Source organism: Somniosus microcephalus, chromosome 23, assembly GCF_052327205.1.
Source record: "Somniosus microcephalus isolate GS21.2 chromosome 23, FLI_Smic_1.0, whole genome shotgun sequence".
In the NCBI taxonomy this organism is placed as follows: domain Eukaryota; kingdom Metazoa; phylum Chordata; class Chondrichthyes; order Squaliformes; family Somniosidae; genus Somniosus; species Somniosus microcephalus.
In genome coordinates, this window is record NC_141009.1 from 17,989,575 (window position 1) to 18,008,843 (window position 19,269).

At 46.2% G+C, this 19,269-nt stretch overlaps 1 protein-coding gene across 7 annotated transcripts in view; it reads left to right on the forward strand.

The window, feature by feature from the left end:
* LOC147101696 (netrin-G2-like) overlaps nucleotides 1-18,776 on the forward strand; it is a 113,314-nt gene extending 94,538 nt beyond the window's left edge. For 3 of the 7 annotated variants that reach the window (XM_085965519.1, XM_085965515.1, XM_085965518.1), the window contains 6 exons: nucleotides 5,077-5,142; nucleotides 7,793-7,867; nucleotides 10,440-10,607; nucleotides 15,288-15,422; nucleotides 16,414-16,458; nucleotides 17,931-18,776. In XM_085965519.1, the coding sequence (XP_085821645.1) occupies nucleotides 5,077-5,142; nucleotides 7,793-7,867; nucleotides 10,440-10,607; nucleotides 15,288-15,422; nucleotides 16,414-16,458; nucleotides 17,931-18,151 (710 nt within the window). In that variant the 3' untranslated portion in view covers nucleotides 18,152-18,776. The remainder of the gene's footprint in view (nucleotides 1-5,076; nucleotides 5,143-7,792; nucleotides 7,868-10,439; nucleotides 10,608-15,287; nucleotides 15,423-16,413; nucleotides 16,459-17,930) is intronic. The other 4 variants (XM_085965517.1, XM_085965516.1, XM_085965520.1 and 1 more) reach the window with 4 other exon arrangements.
* The last annotated feature ends 493 nt before the right edge of the window (nucleotides 18,777-19,269 follow it).

The window sequence follows — 19,269 nt, forward strand, 5'->3', positions numbered from 1 at the left end:
CTGAATTGATCAGATTAATAAGGCAGGTATATAAATAGCCCAGTACTAGAGAGATTCAAACTCAAAAGAACAGTTATTAGTTTTCATATTAAAGTGGACTTTTCTCACACGAAGCTGTCCTTGGAACTCCTTGACTGATTCAGGAGAGGGTGCAGTCTTGCCATATTTAGTGACAAATGGATCAACAAAGCAGCCACCACCAACCTTGAGCTTAGGGACAGCCTGAGCACTTACAACAGGCTCATCCGCATGGCCTACATGTACGACTGAAATTGGGCCTCGCTCTTCCGGAGGCACCACGTTCTCACATCACATACAGAAATGAGGCCATAAACCTGACACAGTACAGACTGTCGTAAGAAAAACAAAAGGTGAATGTTAAAGAAAAATCACGGCAGTAACGGCTTTTGCCAACAAACTAAATATTGTTTCAGTGTAGGCCAGCAATTAGCTTACAAAACAAGTGCCCTGTCCTCTTGTTTTCGAACAAATTATTTCAGCATCTAATAAACATGAAGACAATTTTTTTGTCCTGTAACGCTCCTGTGAAGCGCCTTGGGACGTTTTACTATGTTAAAGGCGCTATATAAATACAAGTTGTTGTTGTTGTTAAGGAAATGATGCGTATCCAGTGCTCCTCTCTCTCTCTCTCTTAGGCAGTCCCTCGGAACCGAGGATGACTTGCTTCCACATTAAAAATGAGTTCTCAGGTGACTGATGAGTCCAATGCGGGACCTACAGTCTCTGTCACTGTTGGGGTTGTCCATGAGAGTCCTGACGTTCCAGGCCCCGAACTTCATTTTAAAGGGTGGAAGATGCCTGTGCGTGAATTCTTTTAACGTGGGGTGGCCGTTGCACACCAGCTCCCACACGGGCTTGACAGAGCAAGGTCCAATGGCAAGGGGATCCAAGACGATTGGAGACCAGGCTCTGCTACAATGGCCTAGCACACACACACACACACAAACATACTCCTACTGTCCTCCTCCCCGCAGGTCCTTTCTGCCTGGGTTTCGTAGGATGCATTGTGGTCCTCCCGACCTTGCTGTTGGCCCGTGCCGCACCTTCCCTGGGCCCCGACCCCGCTGCTGGTCCACTCTGCGCCACTCCTGGGCCTTGACCTCGCTGCTGGGCTCGTCCTCACTCCTGGGTCCCGGCCTCGGACATGAATACCCGCTAAGTACATGCAATGTTGACATAGGGCAAGGTGTGGGTTGGGCTCAGCTATGATACCCTCTCCCGCGAACAGCCCGCTGCCGATCACTGTCCGGGTTCACACACGAAGGGGGTCATTTTGACTTTGGAGGATAGGGTAAAAACGGCTCACTGAAGTCAACTGAAATGAAAATCAGGAGAGGTGAATAACAGGCAGCTGAGAAGATACCGCCCGCTTTACACTGTCGCCCAAGGTCAAGACTCCCCCCAAAGAATAGCCACCCGGGTAAGCTACCACAGAGCAGCCAGTGCAGCCGGCAGAAAGGGGAAAAAAAGGAGAGGAAATTGGAGCCATAATCACGGAGAAAAAGTCAGGCTTATATTTATACTAATAGGACCACTTAGGGCAGCTTAAAGCACTCCTGACATTTACTGCAGCTCAAATCTAGATGATCATGAATAATGAGGTATTAAATTGATATATTTTGATAAACTAATCAACAGATTAACATTTGGAAAGGTGAAAACAAAGGCTACTTAATCTGCTTCCTCAGGTTATTTTCTGCAAGTAGACCCTTCCTCGGAATTTGATTATGTTGTACGTTTCCCTTCAGTTTCCAATGAAGGAGCCCATCCCCGGACATTAACCTGTTGGGCTATAGGATCATAGAAATTTACAGCACAGGAGAAGGCCGCCATTCAGCCCATCATGTCTGTGCCGACCGAAAAAGAGTTATCCAGCCCAATCCCACTTTCCAGCTCTTGGTCCGTAGCCCTGTAGGTTACGACACTTCAAGTGCATATCCAAGTAGTTTTTAAATGTGATGAGGGTTTCTGCTTCTACCACCCTTTCAGGCAGTGAGTTCCAGCTCCCTCACCACCCTCTGGGTGAAAAAAGTTCTCCTCAACTCCCCTCTAATCCTTGAAATACTGACTGACCTCTTGTTTGTATTTCAGGTTGCCTTCTTTTCATAAAATCCCTTGCAAGCGCAGAATGGATTTGACATACTTTGCCGCGCACTTATCTGGGGATTGTACTTAACAGGAGCCACATGCAGTGATCTGGAGTAAATAGGTTCATTTACTTAACTCGTAGAAAAAAAAAACCCACTCTGCTTTATATTTCCAGTAAGACAGATGAGCACAAGCTCCAAGGGTTTTGGCATTTCAGCTGGAAGTGCTCCAGAAGCTGAAGCCAGCCAGATATTAAACACAGCTGTTTAGACGACCAATTATACATCATCATTTGGAAAGGTGAGGCTGGGGACAAGCAAACCTGTGGCATAACTCTGCCAGTGCTGAACGGTTTTAGCTTTCCAAACATGGGCCCCTTCTGACAAAAGATCTATAAATTTAATTTTTTTTTTTTTTTTTACAAAGGATGCTCAGAGAAATACACAGAAATAACTGACATTTATTAATTCATAATCATTTGGGAATTAACTAGAATGTTGGAATCTGGTTACATTCTGGATCTAGATTCTCAAATTCCACCGTTAAAGCCAGGGCTCTTAAAAAGTGCATTTTTTGACAAAGGAAGGTTTCTTCAGATTTTAAAATTCATGTCTTATTTTCTGACCCTTGCACGGAATCATACAGCACAGGGGGAGGTCATACGGCCCATCGTGCCTGTGCCGGCTCTTTGAAAGAGCGATTCAATTAGTCTCACTCCCCTGCCCTTTTCCCATAACCCTACAGATATTTCTTTTTCAAGTATGTATCCAATTTCCTTTTGAAAGTTTCTATTGAATCTGCTTCCACCGCTCTTTCAGGCAGCGAATTCCAGATCACAACAACTCGCTGTGTTAAAAATGTTCTCCCCGTCTGCCCCTGTCTATTGTCCTTTTGAAATCCATGTTCCTGCTTTCAGCTCTGAGAATGTGCCTCCGCACTCCAATTTGGAAATGCTGTTCCCTCCAGCTCAAGGAAACCGGGAAAGGAGAATTGTCTGAATTGAAGGGATTTGGGATGAAGGTTGAATTTTCCTTCTTTGGCTATGAATACGAACAATGACAGACAGGAAAAGACAATGGCCCTGAATTTGCGGGTCGGAGGCTTCCCACGGGGAAATACCTCCGATCCGCAAATAAAATGCCCGCCTACCTCGCGGTCCTGGGTCTCTCCGGGTACCCGCGGGAAGAGGCCCACGTATCTCGGGGGCGCACGCAGATCGCAAGCGCCCCTAGGTTCACGTGGGCTGGCCCAATGAATGAAAGAAGGGGGATCCCCATTCATGCTTATGGGGATTCTGTATGTACAGAAACTCCGTAAGTATGAATGGGAATACCCCAAAAAATACACGTACACTCCAAATAAATATTTTTTTTAAATCACATTTAAAATTAATTAAAATGGCATTTAAAACAAAAATTTAATTGTTTGAAAAATAAATTTACATGTTTTAAAGTGGCTAAAAATAAACTTATATTACTTAACAAGTTTTTAAATGTATAAGTTATTGCTGAAATTTTATTTTTCTGTTTTCCAAAACTCTTATGCTGGTAAAAGCAGGCGTAAGAATTTCACGGGCATTCGGTCAGCAGATGCCCTTTTCCCGGGGATTCGTATGATCTGTCAATCACAAGTTCCGGGTTTTAGCGCACGCCCGGGAACTTGCGCGGCCCTTATGGGCACGGGTGCACTGCGTACGCCCCCGTAGGGGCCGCGAATTACGGCCCAATGGTGATAACTTGTGTATCATATATACACTCTCCACCCCAGTCCCCGAAACCACGTGACCTCGTGAGAAAGACAAAAAACCTGATAAAAAACAATTTTGGGGGGGGTGATAAATCTGGAAAATTTCTCTCCAACCGTCCCCTCCCCCCACACCCCCCCGAGTGATGGAAACTGGTCCAGGAAATCACTCTGGCTCTGCTAAGTCTATGCAGTTGTCTATGCCTCTTGTTTAGCCATCAATGTTTTCTTTAAGCTGCGCGGCTGCACAGCGCTCCAGGGACCCACGCGGCCGGTGAGCCGGCTTTTAAATAAAAAAAAACACGCATGCACGGAATTTTGAAGGCCCCCCCCCCAAAAAAAAGAGAGAACATTGCCCGCCATGTCTCTGAAATGCACAAGGTATCTAATTTTACCAACAGATTGCAGTTCTAACAATTTGTTTCCAACACTCCTCGCATTTACATAGAAACAATTTAAAGATCTCTCGTCTATCTTCTTTCTGGGGGGAGGTGTTGCAGGGCAGATTGAAAATCACAGCTACGGTCCAAAATAAGGACAGCAACAAGGTGACGCTACATGTGTATATATCGGCTCTCGGTTAAGCAGCGCCTCGATTTCAAAATTCTCATCCTTGTTTTCAAATCCCTCCATGGCCTCGCCCCTCTCTATCTCTGTAATCTCGTTCAGCCCCACCCCCCAGATATCTGCCCTCCTCTAATTCTGCCCTCTTGAGCATCCCTGATTATAATCGCCCAACCTTTGGTGTCCGTGCCTCCTGTTGCCTAGGCCCTAAGCTCTGGAATTCCCTGCCTAAACCTCTCTGCCTCGCTACCTCTCTTTCCTCCTTTAAGACGCTCCTTAAAACCTACCTCTTTGACCGAGCTTTTGGTCACCTGCCCTAATTTATCCTTATGTGGCTCGGTGTCAATTTTGTTTGTCTTACAATACTCCTGTGCAGCGCCTTGGGACGTTTTACTATGTTAAAGGCGCTATGTAAATACAAGTTGTTGTTGTGTATACAGGGTGAAATTACACAAACAAACTGACTTGACATACATTGAACACAGATGCGAATGAAAGGGAGGACTGTAGAGACATTGACGACTTTGAAAGCCGATATGCAGCAAAACATTGCTGCACATTTATCAGGCGTACATTTGAGTGGAGCTTCTTTTGTAGGAAGGCGGAAATGGCAGAGTTCGGAAAGTTTCTCGTCACTAACCTGGTTTCTGATGTGTGCAGATATTCCAAAACCAAAGTCAGGGCACGGAGCGCCCTCCAGTGGAAGACAATTCAAGAGGCCAAAAGGTATTCCACCAAAGATAGGTGCCGCCAATTAGCAAAACTGCTCAGATTCTGGGTGAGGGTAAAATCACGTAAGAGGGCAAGAATACATTGTGAAGTCAAGCTATTTAATAGAAAATAACATTTGTACCGAAGAAAAGAATAATTTAGCACAACGTTTCTAATCTAAGCAGTTTGCTTATCCTCAATAGATTGTACCGTATTCAGTTCATAGAATCATAGACCCTTGCAGCACAAAGAAAGAGAGAAAGACTTGCATTTATATAGCGCCTTTCATGACCTCGGGATGTCCCCAAGTGCTTTACAGCCAATAAAGTACTTCTGAAGATTAGTCACTGGTGTAACATAGGAAACGCGGCAGCCAATTTACGCACAGCAAGGTCCCACAAACAGCCATGTGATAATGACCAGATAATCTGTTTTTAGTGATGTTGATTTTAGGGTTAAATATTGGCCAGGGCACTGGGGATAACTCCCCTGCTCTTCTTTGAAATAGCGCTGACGTAATAAAGATTCACTACGCACTTGGTTGAACATAAAGCAAGGCTTTAATCGACTTGTAACAAAACATGGAGGTCTAGTTAGTAGTCACTAGCTTCCTGTTTCCAGATTGTCTCTGGCCAAGTTGGGCCAACGCCCGAGTCTTTATACTCCTCGGACGGCGCCCTCAGCTGGCCGTCCAGTAGTACTTCCTGAGTTACTTCTTGTAGAAGTTGCGATTTATGACAAGCGCCATGGGATCTTTTACGTCCACCTGAGAGGGCAGACGGGGTTTAATGTCTCATCCGAAAGACGGCACCTCCGACAGTGCAGCACTCTCTTGGCACTGCACCAGAGTGTCAGCCTAGATTTTTGTGCTCAAGTCTCTGGAGTGGGACTTGAACCCACAACCTTCTGACTCAGAGGCGAGAGTGCTACCCACTGAGCCACAGCTGAGACAGAAGGAGGCCATTCGGCCAATCATGCCTGTGCCGGGTCTTTGAGAGTGCTGTCCAATTAGTCAAACTGCCCTGCTCTTTCCCCATAACCCTGCGATTTTATAAAATCATAAGGACAAGATAAGGCCATTGAGCCCATTGTGCCTGTGCTCATTGCACATCAGAGCTATCGGAGATCATTTTCAACTTCACTGCCTGGGTGGTGACCTGGAGGAGCCAATCATCCGATTGGCATCCCACTGATTTCAATCAGATATGTCTACAACAGACGAGTCATCCACTCCGCCAGGTTACTGCCCAGGCAACGATGTTGAAAATTACCCCATCTCCTCCAATCCCATTTCCTTGCTTTTTCCTCGGATCCTTCAATATTTCACCTATTCCTTCATAAATGTTGTGATGGATTCAGCTTCAAAAGCCTCTTGTAGCCCCAGGACTGGTGGTGGAGCCTTCAGCTGCCTTGGTCCCACTCTTTGGAACTCCTCGATCCCTTCTGCTTCTCCACTTCAATCATTTAAACACTTTCTCAAACCCACCTTTTCAGTCCCCCTCCTAATCTCACCCTGGATCGCTTGATGTTTATTTCCCAGTCTATTTCCGCTTGTGAAGTACCTTGGACATTAAAAGCGTTATGTAAATGCAACTACTTGTTACTGTAGCAACACCTGTCGCTGCCCATATTTCACCCCACTGGAACCCTTATCCATGCCTTTGTTACCCCCAGGTTTGACTTTTCTGTGTTTTCTTTGCCTGTCTCCCAAGATCCACTTTATATGAATTCCATCTTGTCTAAACCTCTGCCAGCACTAAGCGCTGTTCACCCATCACCGGCCCCTTGACAACCTCCACTGACTTCCCCAACCCCCACTGATTGAATTCAAAGTCTTCACAAATCCATTTATGGCCTTGACCCACCAACGCCCCAGCCCACACTGCTGGTCTTCTGATGGTGGTCTTCTGTACATTTCCCACCCACCCACCCGTTGCACCTCTGATCGAACCAATTCAGTCTGCAACCGACATCTGGATTTGCGCACTCAGGGCAGGAATTGCTGGATAGTGTTGAGGAACATGGGCCTGGTCTGCTTTTACCTTCCTGACTTTGCGAGGCAGAGGCCAATTGTAACACCCCTATTGCTACCTGGGCTGAGGTCATCTAACTCAGCCCCGACCAGGCATTCCCGATCCATGTGGTTCAGTGCCCTATTATGCGGCACATATACCCACTGAGGGTTGTGAGTCTTTGGAATTCTCTAGCCCAGAGGGCAGTGGATGCTCAGTCGTTGAGTATATCCAAGACAGAGATCGATAGATTTTTGGATATTAATGGAATCAAAGGATATGGGGATATTGCGGGAAGGTGGAGTTGAGGTAGAAGGTTAGCCAGGATCTTACTGAATGGCGGAGCAGGCTCGAAGGACCAAATGGCCTACTCCTGCTCCTATTTCTTATGTTCTTATATAAAGACCATGCAATACAGTTAAAGGCTCCATGAGCTTAGAAGTACCAGTCAACCGAGTTCAAACACAGTCTTCTCATTATTTCCACTAATTTCAACTCTTAACAGGTCCCACAGCTATCAGTCCTGCTCCAATCTAGTGCTGGTTGATTGGTGTTGCTGTGTTGTGTTTATATCTCAGCTTATTCACATCACTGCCTATAGTAAAACCTTGTATGTGGTAATATCAATGGAAGGAATTTTTAACTTTTTCAAGCACCAGGAAAATTGTCAAAGCCACCTCAGTCACAGCCAAGGTCAAAGCCAGGAGGAGACCAGAGAAACTTTAAAGGTAGGAAAGTAATTGGAATAGATGATGCACGCTTAGTCTATGCATATTAGAGCAGTATTTGAGATCACGTCATTTAGATAGTTTTAGAGCTATTCTGTGTTTAGATTTTGTTTATTTTCTATCCTCTCTCCTCCGCCACCTCCCCCATGCCCCACACACCTCAGGATGTTAACACAGCCGGGGAAACAGGGTGGTCCAGTTCCTGGTTCTCCAGTTCCTGCCATAATTAAGGCGATGGGTGTTTCTCAGCAGGTCAAGAGAAGTGCACCATCCCATGCTCAGTTTATACCATAATTCGTAAACCAAGAGTTTCTCCTTTCCAGTCTGGTCAGGTTTAAAATTGAAAGTATAAGCGATGCAGACTGCTTGTGGAGTGGGTTCTTCAGACTTGACCATGGAGGAGCTATACCGCAAATTGGTCATAGGTTTCTTCTTTACCAGCATTTCCCCCAACCCAACCCCAACTGTGAATATCTGGAGCTGTAATCAATAGCAACTGGATTGATCCCAATTGGGGCAGATTAGAACGACAGCAGTTCAACACATTGACTTAATGGCGGCGAAATTGGACACAAAATCTGGCTTCAGTTTTTAAGCATAAACTGTTCCATCTCTTACCAAATAAATACCGAGTGAAACCAAACTCACTTCAACTGATGGTTTTGTGCCAGTTATAATGACAAAATGAACCCATCTCTTAATCAGAACTCTACGGTAAGAAATAGCCTATCACAGTGCAGACGTGCAGTGTGCCTTTACGGCTGATGATACGCAGTCGGCAGTATAACTGAGGTCTGCCAGTTGAACACGGCACCTGTTGTGAGCCCAGTATCTGCAGAGTTACTGCCTCCACTTCCCTGGTGATTTGGAGTATTACAAAACAATTTCTAGGTATTGCATCCTAAAGAGCTTACCTCTGCAAGGATTCATTGGGGCTTTCACCATTTCATCCCCAGTTATTTCCAGCATTTTTTTTTTTTTAACGAATGCTTTAAGGCTTAGCTGTGTACAATCCAATCCAACAGGGAACCTCACCTCCGGCTATGTGGTTGGATAGAAAACATACCAGTACATCAAGTAATGAGATAAGTGCCTGCAGATTAAAAAATGCAGGTGGCTGTTTAGAGAGAAGAGCGAGCTGGAAGTTCTGGTTGTGGATTTTTTTGTATGGATCATATGGAGACACTCAATGAGGAATTGAAAATAAGTACCCCCCCCCCCCCATCTCCAAGCTTCCATCCTAAACCTGGATTATTTTCCTCAAAGACGATGTAAAAAGGAATGGCGGGCAGCAATATGAGCGAAAGATGCAAAAAGCACTTTCTAATTGAGTCAGGCCAGGTTCGATGGGTGCGGAAGAACCATCCTTCCCTACTGAGCAAGAGGTATTTATTGTTATTACGATAGCAAAATACTGCAGAAATCCGAAATAACAACAGAAAATGCTGAAAAAACTCAGCAGGCCAGGCAACATCCGTGGAGAGAGAAATAGAGTCAATGTTTCAGGTCAAACCCTTAGTCAAGACTAAAGAAGCACAGGAAATGAAATAGATTAAGAGGCCAGGCTGGGAGAGAACAAAAGAGAAGTGAAGAGACATTAAGAGGTATTCAAAACGAGACGAGTTGGTGATAGGACTAGTGGAAACAAAATCACACCTAATCTAGAGCCGTCTTTTGTCTCTTTACTAGTCCTATCACCATCTCGTCTCGTTTTGAATACCTCTTAATGCCTCTTCACTTCTCTTTTGTTCTCTCCCAGCCTGGCCTCTTAATCCATTTCATTTCCTGTGCTTCTTTAGTCTTGACAAAGGGTTCACCCGAAACGTTGACTCTATTTTATCTCCACGGATGTTGCCTGGCCTGCTGAGTTTTTCCAGCATTTTCTGTATTTATTGTTATTGTCTTCTTCTCATCTCCTTCCCCTCTTCCCAACTCAACAAAGGCAAAGCCTATCTAGCTCATCTTTCTACAGACACCTAGAGAGTCCCCATCACAGCATGGAATTGCCATTTGAATGATTCCGAAGTTTTGCCTCCACGGCTACCGAGAAGACCATTCGAGGTATTAATCACTGCGTGAAGCACTGCTTCCAGATGCTGGCCCTGAATTTGCTTTATTCCCGTTTATATCCCAGTCTCTTTGTGCTGCAGTTGTGAAAGAAGTTTTTTTTTTTTACAGCCTCATTGTGTTTACCTTTTAGGAGTTTAACCTCATCATTTACTGATTCCAAAAGGGGTTAAAACTGCGCGCTGTGGAAAAATTTATATTTTGTGTTTCCTTCAAATTCATGAATCATTTCTCTCATCTTTCTGTCCCTTCTACTTCAATCTTTTCTTTTCAAGTATCGACACAAATTCATGAAACTTATTTTGTCAAATATGCAAAAGACAGCAAGTAAGTTTGCTTAGAGAAATTAATATTGTTTTGAATTTATATGTTGAATTTTTAAAAAAAATAAGTTTTGCCACTTCTGAAATCATTTCCTCCCCTGCAAGAACTTTTATTTTTGAAGTTTGTGGTTCTGAATTTTCCCCATCTTCCCTCCCCACCCACCCCCCTGCTTTCCCTTCAGACTGTGAATGCTACGGGCACTCCAATCGCTGCAGTTACATCGACTATCTCAAGATTGTGACTTGCGTCAGCTGCAAACACAACACCAGGGGGCAGCACTGCCAGCACTGCCGACTGGGCTACTTCCGCAATGCCTCAGCAGAACTGGACGACGAGAACGTCTGTATTGGTCAGTACCAACAGCCTTAACTCCCAAGCAGGTTGGGTAGGGTTCTTTCAATGTTCCCCTCAAACAAAGGCCGGCTCCCATCTCAGGTTACCCTTCTTCTTCTTCGGCAATCCCTCGGAACCGAGGATGACTTGCTTCCACATTAAAAATGAGTTCTCAGGTGACTGATGAGTCCAATGAGGGACCTACAGTCTCTGTCACAGGTGGGGCAGACGGTGGTTGAAGGGGCAAGTGGGTGGGGTGCTTGGGTTGACGTGCGCTCCTTGCGCTGGGCTTCCGCTTGCTCCCAGCGAAGAGACTCGAGGTGTTCGGCGCCTTCCCGGATGCTTCTCCTTCACTTTGTGCGGTCTTGGGCCAGGAATTCCCAGGTGTCGGTGGGGATGTTACACTTTTTCAAGGAGACTTTGAGGGTGTCCTTGAAGCATTTCCTCTGCCCACCTGGGGCTCTCTTGCCGTGCCGGAGCTCCGAGTAGAGCGCTTGTTTTGGGAGTCTCGTATCGGGCATGCGGACAATGTGACCTGTCCATCGGAGCTGATTGAGCGTGGTCAAAGCTTCGATGCTGGGGATGTTGGCCTGAGCAAGAACACTGACGTTGGTGCGCCTATCCTGCCAATGGACTTGCAGGATCTCGTTGGTGGTACCTCTCCAGTGCTTTGAGGTGCCTGCTGTACATGGTCCATGTCTCTGAGGCATACAGCAGGGCGGGTTGCCAACCACACTGCAGATCTCCATTTTATTTTTGAACTTTAAAAGCAAGAGATCTCAACTAGATCCTCCCAGTGACTCCTCTCCAGAAGATGCAACTGAAAATTGGCTGTGGGGCGAACTATTTGACATTAGATTCCAGGAAATCTCTGTGGCCTCGGTCATGACATGTTTTGCTGTTGTTGAATGTGGCAGAATATTTGAGGTTAACAACAGGTCAGTCAGCATCTGTGGAGAGAACAGGCGTGGACCCTTCACCAGAGCTGGGAATATTACAGATGAACAACAGGAACTGAACAAGGAAGAGCGGGGGAGAACACACACGACTTCTGTCGAAGGGTCCACACTTGAAACGTCCGCAACGCTCTACTTTCAGCATTTTCTACTTTTGTTTCAGATTTCCAAACTCTGCCATTTTTTGCTTTTAGAATATTTGACGTACTGTTTCTTGTGCTTCAGTTCTCATCCTGGTGGAGATAAAGGGTGGGGGGTGGCGGAGGAAGAACAAGGGAACCCATTTACAATATCAAGCACTTTGTGCTCTGACAGGGCACAGGTGGGATGCGAGGCTGTGCTGCTATCCCACCGCTCTGGCACTGCCTCAGCGAGGTTCTATTTGAGCCAGTGTGACTTTTTTTGATTGTTTTTTAAAACCCCAATTTGGCTCTTGCAGGATGTCCGCGATCATAGAGCCTCCTTCACAACCTTCTGGTCTGTGGACTTCTCTGGAACGGCCATCAATGCAACTCCAAAGATCAGGAGATGCGACAAGTGCTGAAACATTAGGGCTTCCTCCTTCTCAAGGCAGAGCAATAATGTGGACACATTGCGGGCGGGAAACTCGACTTCGGCGGCAGCGCAAAGCGGGCGATAGCGAATCGGCAGCCCGTTTTACACCTTGCCGGATTTTCATTAGGTCAATGGAATAGAAAATCAAGCGGGTGTAAAATGGGCTGCCGATTCCCTATCGCCTGTTTCGCGCTGCAACCGAAGTTTAATTTCACCCCCTCTCCATGTGACCAAATTCACCCAATATATTCTGAGTGTCGGGCAGTATTTCTGACTGGTTGACTCTCTACCTACCACATCCGTGACAGCACCATCCCACAGACATTTCATTTCTCACTCTCTTCCCCATTGGAACCCAAGTTAGTTATCAGATTAAAATGAATTAAGATTCATTTGTGGTGAGATTATGCTCTCCAGTTAAGGATCCATACTTGCCAATTTCAGACCATACCCAAGAGTGAGATTAGTGGAGAATAAAAATCATGCAGCGATGCAGGATGGAAACCTGTTAAAATGGACTGAGTTGTGTATTTTGACACAACAGTGAGCTATTCAGAAATGAGTGTCATTGAAAATATAAGCTATTTAGGCTAAGCTTTTCACCCAATTATAATAGGACAGTTATGCACTTCCATTGTAAATGGTTTCTTCCCTGCCCCTTTCAAAACCAGAGTCATCACTCCCCTTAAAAAAAATCCATCCTCTGCCCCTCTGTCCTTGTAAATTGTTGCCCCCATCTTCACCCTCCCTTTCCTCTCTAAAGCTCCTGAAGATGTTGTCACCGCCCAAATTCATCCCCACCTCTCCCACAACTGCCCCAATCAGGTTTCCATCTCCTCTCCCCCCTCCCCGCAACCCCCTGGAACAAACAGCACCTGCACAGCCCTGTCCAAAATCATGTATTACTTTCGCTAGGACTGTATCTATCTTCAACCTCTCTGCAACCTTGAACACATTCGATCGCACCGTCCTTCACTGTCCAGCTCAGTGAGACTTCCCTTGCTTGGTTCCACTCACAACCATCCGACCACAGCCAAAGTGCCTCTACCAACGTTTCTCTTCCCATTCCCACATTGTCCACCAGGGATCCATGCCTAGCCCCCCTCCTCTTCCGCATCTACATGCTGCCCCTTGGCAACATCATAGCATTGGGTCAGCTTCCACATGAACGCTGATGATACCCAGCTCTACTGCTCCACCACCTCTCGACCCACCCACCATCTCTGTGCTATAAGACTGCTTGTCTGACATCCAGTGCTGGATAAGCCAGAATTTCCTTCAGTTAAGCACTGGGATGTCTGAAGTCATAGTTTTCAGACTTTGCCATAAACTCTGTGCCTTCACCACTGACCCCATCCCCCTCCCTGGCCACTGTTGCAGACTGAACCAGAATGTCCACCTTCATGATCGACCATGAGCTGAGTTTCTGACCCCATGTCCTCTCCATCAATAGACCTCCACTTCCATAGCATTGCATACTTTGCCCGGACCTCAACCCATCTGCTACTGAGACCCTCATCTTTGACTTTGTGAACTCCAGACTCGACAATGCCAGACTCGACCATGCCAATGCTCACATGGCCGCGCCTCCCTCCTTCACCCTCTGCAAACTTCAGCTAATCCAAAACCCGGCTGCCTCTATCCTATTCCATACTAAGACCTGCTCACCCACCACCCTTGTCCTACATTGGCTGCCAATCCCCCGAAGCCTCAAATTTTACTCCTTAAATCCTTCCATGACCTTGCCCCTCCTTATTTCTGTAACCTCCTCCAGTGTGAGAAACCCCAAAGAATTGGTTCTTCTCTTCCTAGAAGATGCTCCTTAAAACTCACCTATTTGGCCAACTCTTTCTTGGCTCAGTGACACTTGAAGCCATCATTACGGTTCTAAATTTCTTTGGTGGAGGAAAGAGGCAGGGAGAGGAGAAGCTTCTCACAGATCACAGAATCACAGAAACCCCACAGTGCAGATAGAGGCCATTTCGGCCCATCGAGCCTGCACCAACACATATCCCACCCTATCCCTGTAACCCCACGTATTTAATCCCCCTAACACTAAGGGTCAATTTATCATGGCCAATCAACCTAACCCGCACATCTTTGGACTGTGGGAGGAAACCGGAGCACCCGGAGAAAACCCACGCAAACACGGGGAGAATGTGCAAACTCCACACAGACAGTCGCCCGAGGCCGGATTCGAACCCGGGTCTCTGGCGCTGTGAGGCAACAGTGCTAACCACTATGCCACCGTGCTAAAAAAACACATGCCCTTAAAACAGGTCAACCGCACAGCAAAATATTCCTTCAGGATTCTTGCAGAGACACTGCCATTAGGGACTTGTTGAACTCTTTAGTTCTTTACTGATGGGTACTGCAGAATCTAGACTGGTGCTGTTAGTTTACTCCCCACATGTCACTAACCTTCAGCCAAGACAGCAAATGAACCTCGTCACAAAGTCCTTCGCTATTTCTCCCCAAGAGGTGCAAATAACTCTCAACAAGTGCTTTAGTTTGTAAGAAGAGCCTTTCCTACCTTTAATATGATTTTCCTCCCAAAGTTGCTCCACCTAGTGCTCCAGCTGAGAAAACAGGTTCCACTTTTGCAAGAGTTCGGAGTGATAGGCAGGACCTTCATCCCCACACAGCTGATGGGGAGCGAGCAATGCAGTGCTTGGCTACTCCTTCAGAAAGTGCTTTATTAAAGGGTGTATTGATAATTTTTAATACTTAATGCCAAGTGCTGGAGTGCTGCGTTCATTCGACTTCATCTAAAAGGTGTGAGTTGGAATTTCAAGGCTCCCTGTCGTTCACACTCACTGACCTCAGTTGAATGGGGTTTTGGCTTTTCCTGCAGGGCTGATGGAGAGGGACTAGAGCTTGACGTGGTGATTCTTCTACTGTCAGACTACATGAGGCAATCAATGGGCAATAAAAGGAGGGGGTGCAAAAATAGCAGTAAGATGAAAACAATTAACTGGATCGCAGACCATCTCTCCCATAGACTAGTGAAGAACTGTCCTGGGAGCACAGGTGTCCACAGCAGTCTTGTTCTACGTGGTATGGTGATCGACTAAAAAAAATATACTGTACTGGGAAAGGTTTGTGAAATTTGGGCTGAAGGCATGTCGGGCCAAGGTGAATGTAAAGGTGCTCGCCAGAATGTAAAAAGGTCTTTTTTTCTACAGAATGTAACTGCAATCAACTCGGATCGAGGCATGACCGCTGCAACGAGACTGGGCACTGTGAGTGTAAAGAAGGAGCCATGGGCCCCAAGTGTGAGGATTGCAAGCCAGCATACTACTGGAGACAGGGCTGTTTTCGTAAGTATATATAGGACATTACCAGTGAGTTGGAAAAGTGATTGCAAACCATTAGCATTAATCTCATTATAGTAAAGAGTTTAGCTCACCCCTGGCTATTCCTAGACAGAACGCTGACAATGTCCGACGGTGACACACAGGGAGATGAGCCGAGGAGCTGGAGTAATTTGCCAGTCAGTGAATAATGAAATGGGGGTTGGAGAAGGGCTGGTGGCACAGAGGGAAGGGCAGAAATTGCCCAACCGAACATCAATCTGATGAAAAAGCAAAATACTGCGGATGCTGGAAATCTGAAATAAAAACAGAAAATGCTGGAAATACTCAGCAGGCCAGGCAGCATCTGTGGAGAGAGAGTGTGACAGAGTTAACTCGATGAATCTGATGCATCTGCTCCGTCAAAACTGCCCAAGAAAATTACTTAAAAAGATGGAGAAAAATGTATTTAGGACCTTGGCGGGACGTTGTGTGTACATTTACACACCAACTTTAACAAGTCAGCAAAGCAGTTTTCGTAAACAGTGGAAAGATAAGCGATCTGACTCCCAATCATGCATGGAACCGGAAAGTGAGACCTCTCCCCCCGTGCTGAACTCCAGATGCCTGACTGCAGTGTAGACTGGCCTTCAGTAGTCTGGATTCCACACACTGTTCCCATACTGTGGCCAGCAACATCATGATGTCATACCATTACAGGTCTTGAAAAACATTTTTTTTAAATTCGTTTATGGGGTCTGGGCGTCGCTGGCAAGACCAGCATTTATTGTCCATCCGTAGTTGCCCTTGAGAAGGTGGCGGTGAGCCGCCTTCTTGAACCGCTGCAGTCCGTGTGGTGATGGTCCTCCCACAGTGCTGTTAGGTAGGTAGTTCCAGGATTTTGACCCAGCGACGATGAAGGATCGGCGATATACTTCTAAGTCAGGATGGTGTGTGACTTGGAGGGGAACTTGGAGGTGGTGGTATTCCCATGAGCCTGCTGCCCTTTTCCTTCTAGGTGGAAGAGGTCGCAGGTTTGGGAGGTGCTGCCGAAGAAGCCTTGGTGAGTTGCTGCAGTGCATCTTGTAGATGGTACACACTGCAGCCATGGTACGCCAGTGATGGAGGGAGTGAATGTTTAAGGTGGTGGATGGGGTGCCAATCAAGCGGGCTGCTTTGTCCTGGATGGTGTTGAACTTTGAGTGTTGTTGGAGCTGCACTCATCCAGGCTTCAGAAAGAGGAAACGAGTGACTAGCATTTCTATAGCGCCTTTCATGACTACAGGACGTCCCAAAGCATTGTACAACCAATGAAGTGTAGTCACTGTTGTAGGAAAGGCAGCAAGGTCCCACAAATAAATGACCAGATCATCTGCTTTAGGTGTTGGATGAGAGATAAATATTGGCCAGGACACCTGGGAGAACTCCCCTACTCTTCTTCCAATAATGCCATGGGTCTTTAAGGCCCACCTGAAAGGGTAGATGGGATCTTGGTTAAATGTCTCCCCGAAAAACGGTCCATCACTATTGCACCAGAGTGCCAGTCTAGCTAATGTGCTCAAGTCCCTGGATTGGGACTTGAACCAGCTTCTGACTCAGGAGGTGAGAGTCCACTGAGCCACGGCTGAGAACTTGACCGAGTCAGTGTTAATCAGCTCTACAGACTCACAGTCAACAGGTAGTGTAAAAACGGTGATGTTACCACTCCACACAGTTAGCTTGTCTAATAACTCCTGATTAAAAGGTCCTGCCAAATTTTAGATGCAAGTGATGTCTCGTACATCATGGACAGGATCCTGTTATTTGCAGGGAAGATAGAATGTTCTGGGAAACCCCGGCTAACCATTAGATCTCTATGACTTAAATTTTCAAGATATGTAGGGGAACAGATAGGGTAGATAGACAGAAACTATTTCCGCTGGTTGGGGAGTCTAGGACTAGGGGGTCATAGTCTAAAAATTAGAGCCAGAGCTTTCAGGAGTGAAATTAGGAAACACTTCTACACACAAAGGGTGGTAGAAGTTTGGAATTCTCTTCCACAAACAGCAATTGATGCTAGATCAATTGTTAATTTTAAATTGGAGATTGATAGATTTTTATTAACCAAAGGTATTAAGGGATATGGGGCAAAGGCGGTATATGGAGTTAGATCGCAGATCAGCCATGATCTCATTGACTGGTGGAACAGGCTCCAGGGGTTAAGTGGCCTACTCCTGTTCCTATTCAAACAATGCCGGTAATAGAAACATAGAAGATAGGAGCAGGAGTAGGCCATTCGGCCCCTCGAGCCTGTTCCGCCATTTAATGAGCTCATGGCTGATCATCCAAATTCAGTACACTATCCCTGCCTTCTCCCCATATTCCTTGATCCCTTTAGCCTTAAGAAATATAGAATACACAGCAAGCCAGTCAGAAATGCCGTGAATTTCCAGCATTTACTGTTTAAATTTCAGATTTCCTGTGTTTCTTTTGGATTTTAAGACTTTCCTTTCTATTCCTTCTGTGCTGTGTTATGCTACGATTCTATCCCTTCAGCCAACATCTGTGACAACGAACTTCTGATGTGTCAGAACGGCGGGACCTGCCACCAGAACCAGCGCTGCATCTGTCCCAAAGGTCACACCGGCGTCCTCTGTGAAGGCGGCAGATGCGGTCCGGAAGATGGGAACTGCAACGCGGCCTCCACCTCGGCCCTGGGCCCGTGGACGGTCCTGGTCTCCGCACTGACACTGCTGCTGGCGGCTCCGTGCGAATAATGAATGGGCAGCCGGGGAAAATCCAGGCCCAGGTGTCATCACCTGCCCGAGGTGCTCCAGGAGCAGAATGCTCTTCAGATGACACCGTGCCGCCGCACGGCGTCCCAATGGAAGTGCCACTTTAATAAGTTCCGTGTATCTAAGAGGTGATGATGACGAGACTGTATAAGTTGACGCGTGTTGTACCGTATCGCACAGTGAACGTTGCTCATAATCCGTTTGGGGACTGGGGTGGGGGGTGGGAGGGGGGAAGAAAAAGACATTCTGGGAAGTAATTCCATCACTAAAGCCCATGGGAACATTTAGGAACTATTGTGGCAAGTAACTGCAAATTGGACTGTTCAAATTCTGCTGCATAATCATCTATTGCCTAGATGCCTAAAAACACTAGTGGCTGCATTTTTGCAAAGTACCAGTTTGATGGGAGAGAAATTGGTTCAGTTTGCAATGAGCATGGTTTTAAAGGGCGAGCGGCTGGTATATAACATGACGAGCAGTATTATTCTACCAGATTCAATACTTTTTTTTGTAGAAATGGTTATTTTTGCTCTACTTAAATGTTAACATATTATGGACATTTTATTATACAGTGACAACACACAGTAAAGTGACTTGTTACATCATTGCTCTGCATCCTTTATATTATTTTTTCTGTACAGTTTTTTTTTCTGGCCCATCCCTGACAGGACTGGCCCATGACAGAAGAGGCATAACCAAGGTAAAATAAAATTAGGGGGAGTGGGTGGGGGGTCATCAGGAGCAATTCCAGGATTGGGAATGGGGGTGGGGGAAGAGGGAACCATAAGAACATAAAACTAGGAGCAGGATTAGGCTGTACGGCCCCTCGAGCCTGCTCCACCATTCAATAAGATCATGGCTGATCTTCGACCTCAACTCCACTTTCCCGCCCGATCTCCATATCCCTTGATTCCCCTAGAGTCCAAAAATCTATCGATCTCAGCCTTGAATATACTCAAAGATTCAGCACCCACAGCCCTTTGGAGTAGAGAATTCCAAAGATTCACGACCCTCTGAGGGAAGAAATTCCTCCTCATCTCAGTCTTAAATGGCCGACCCCTTATCCTGAGACTATGCCCCCTGGTTCTAGACTCTCCAGC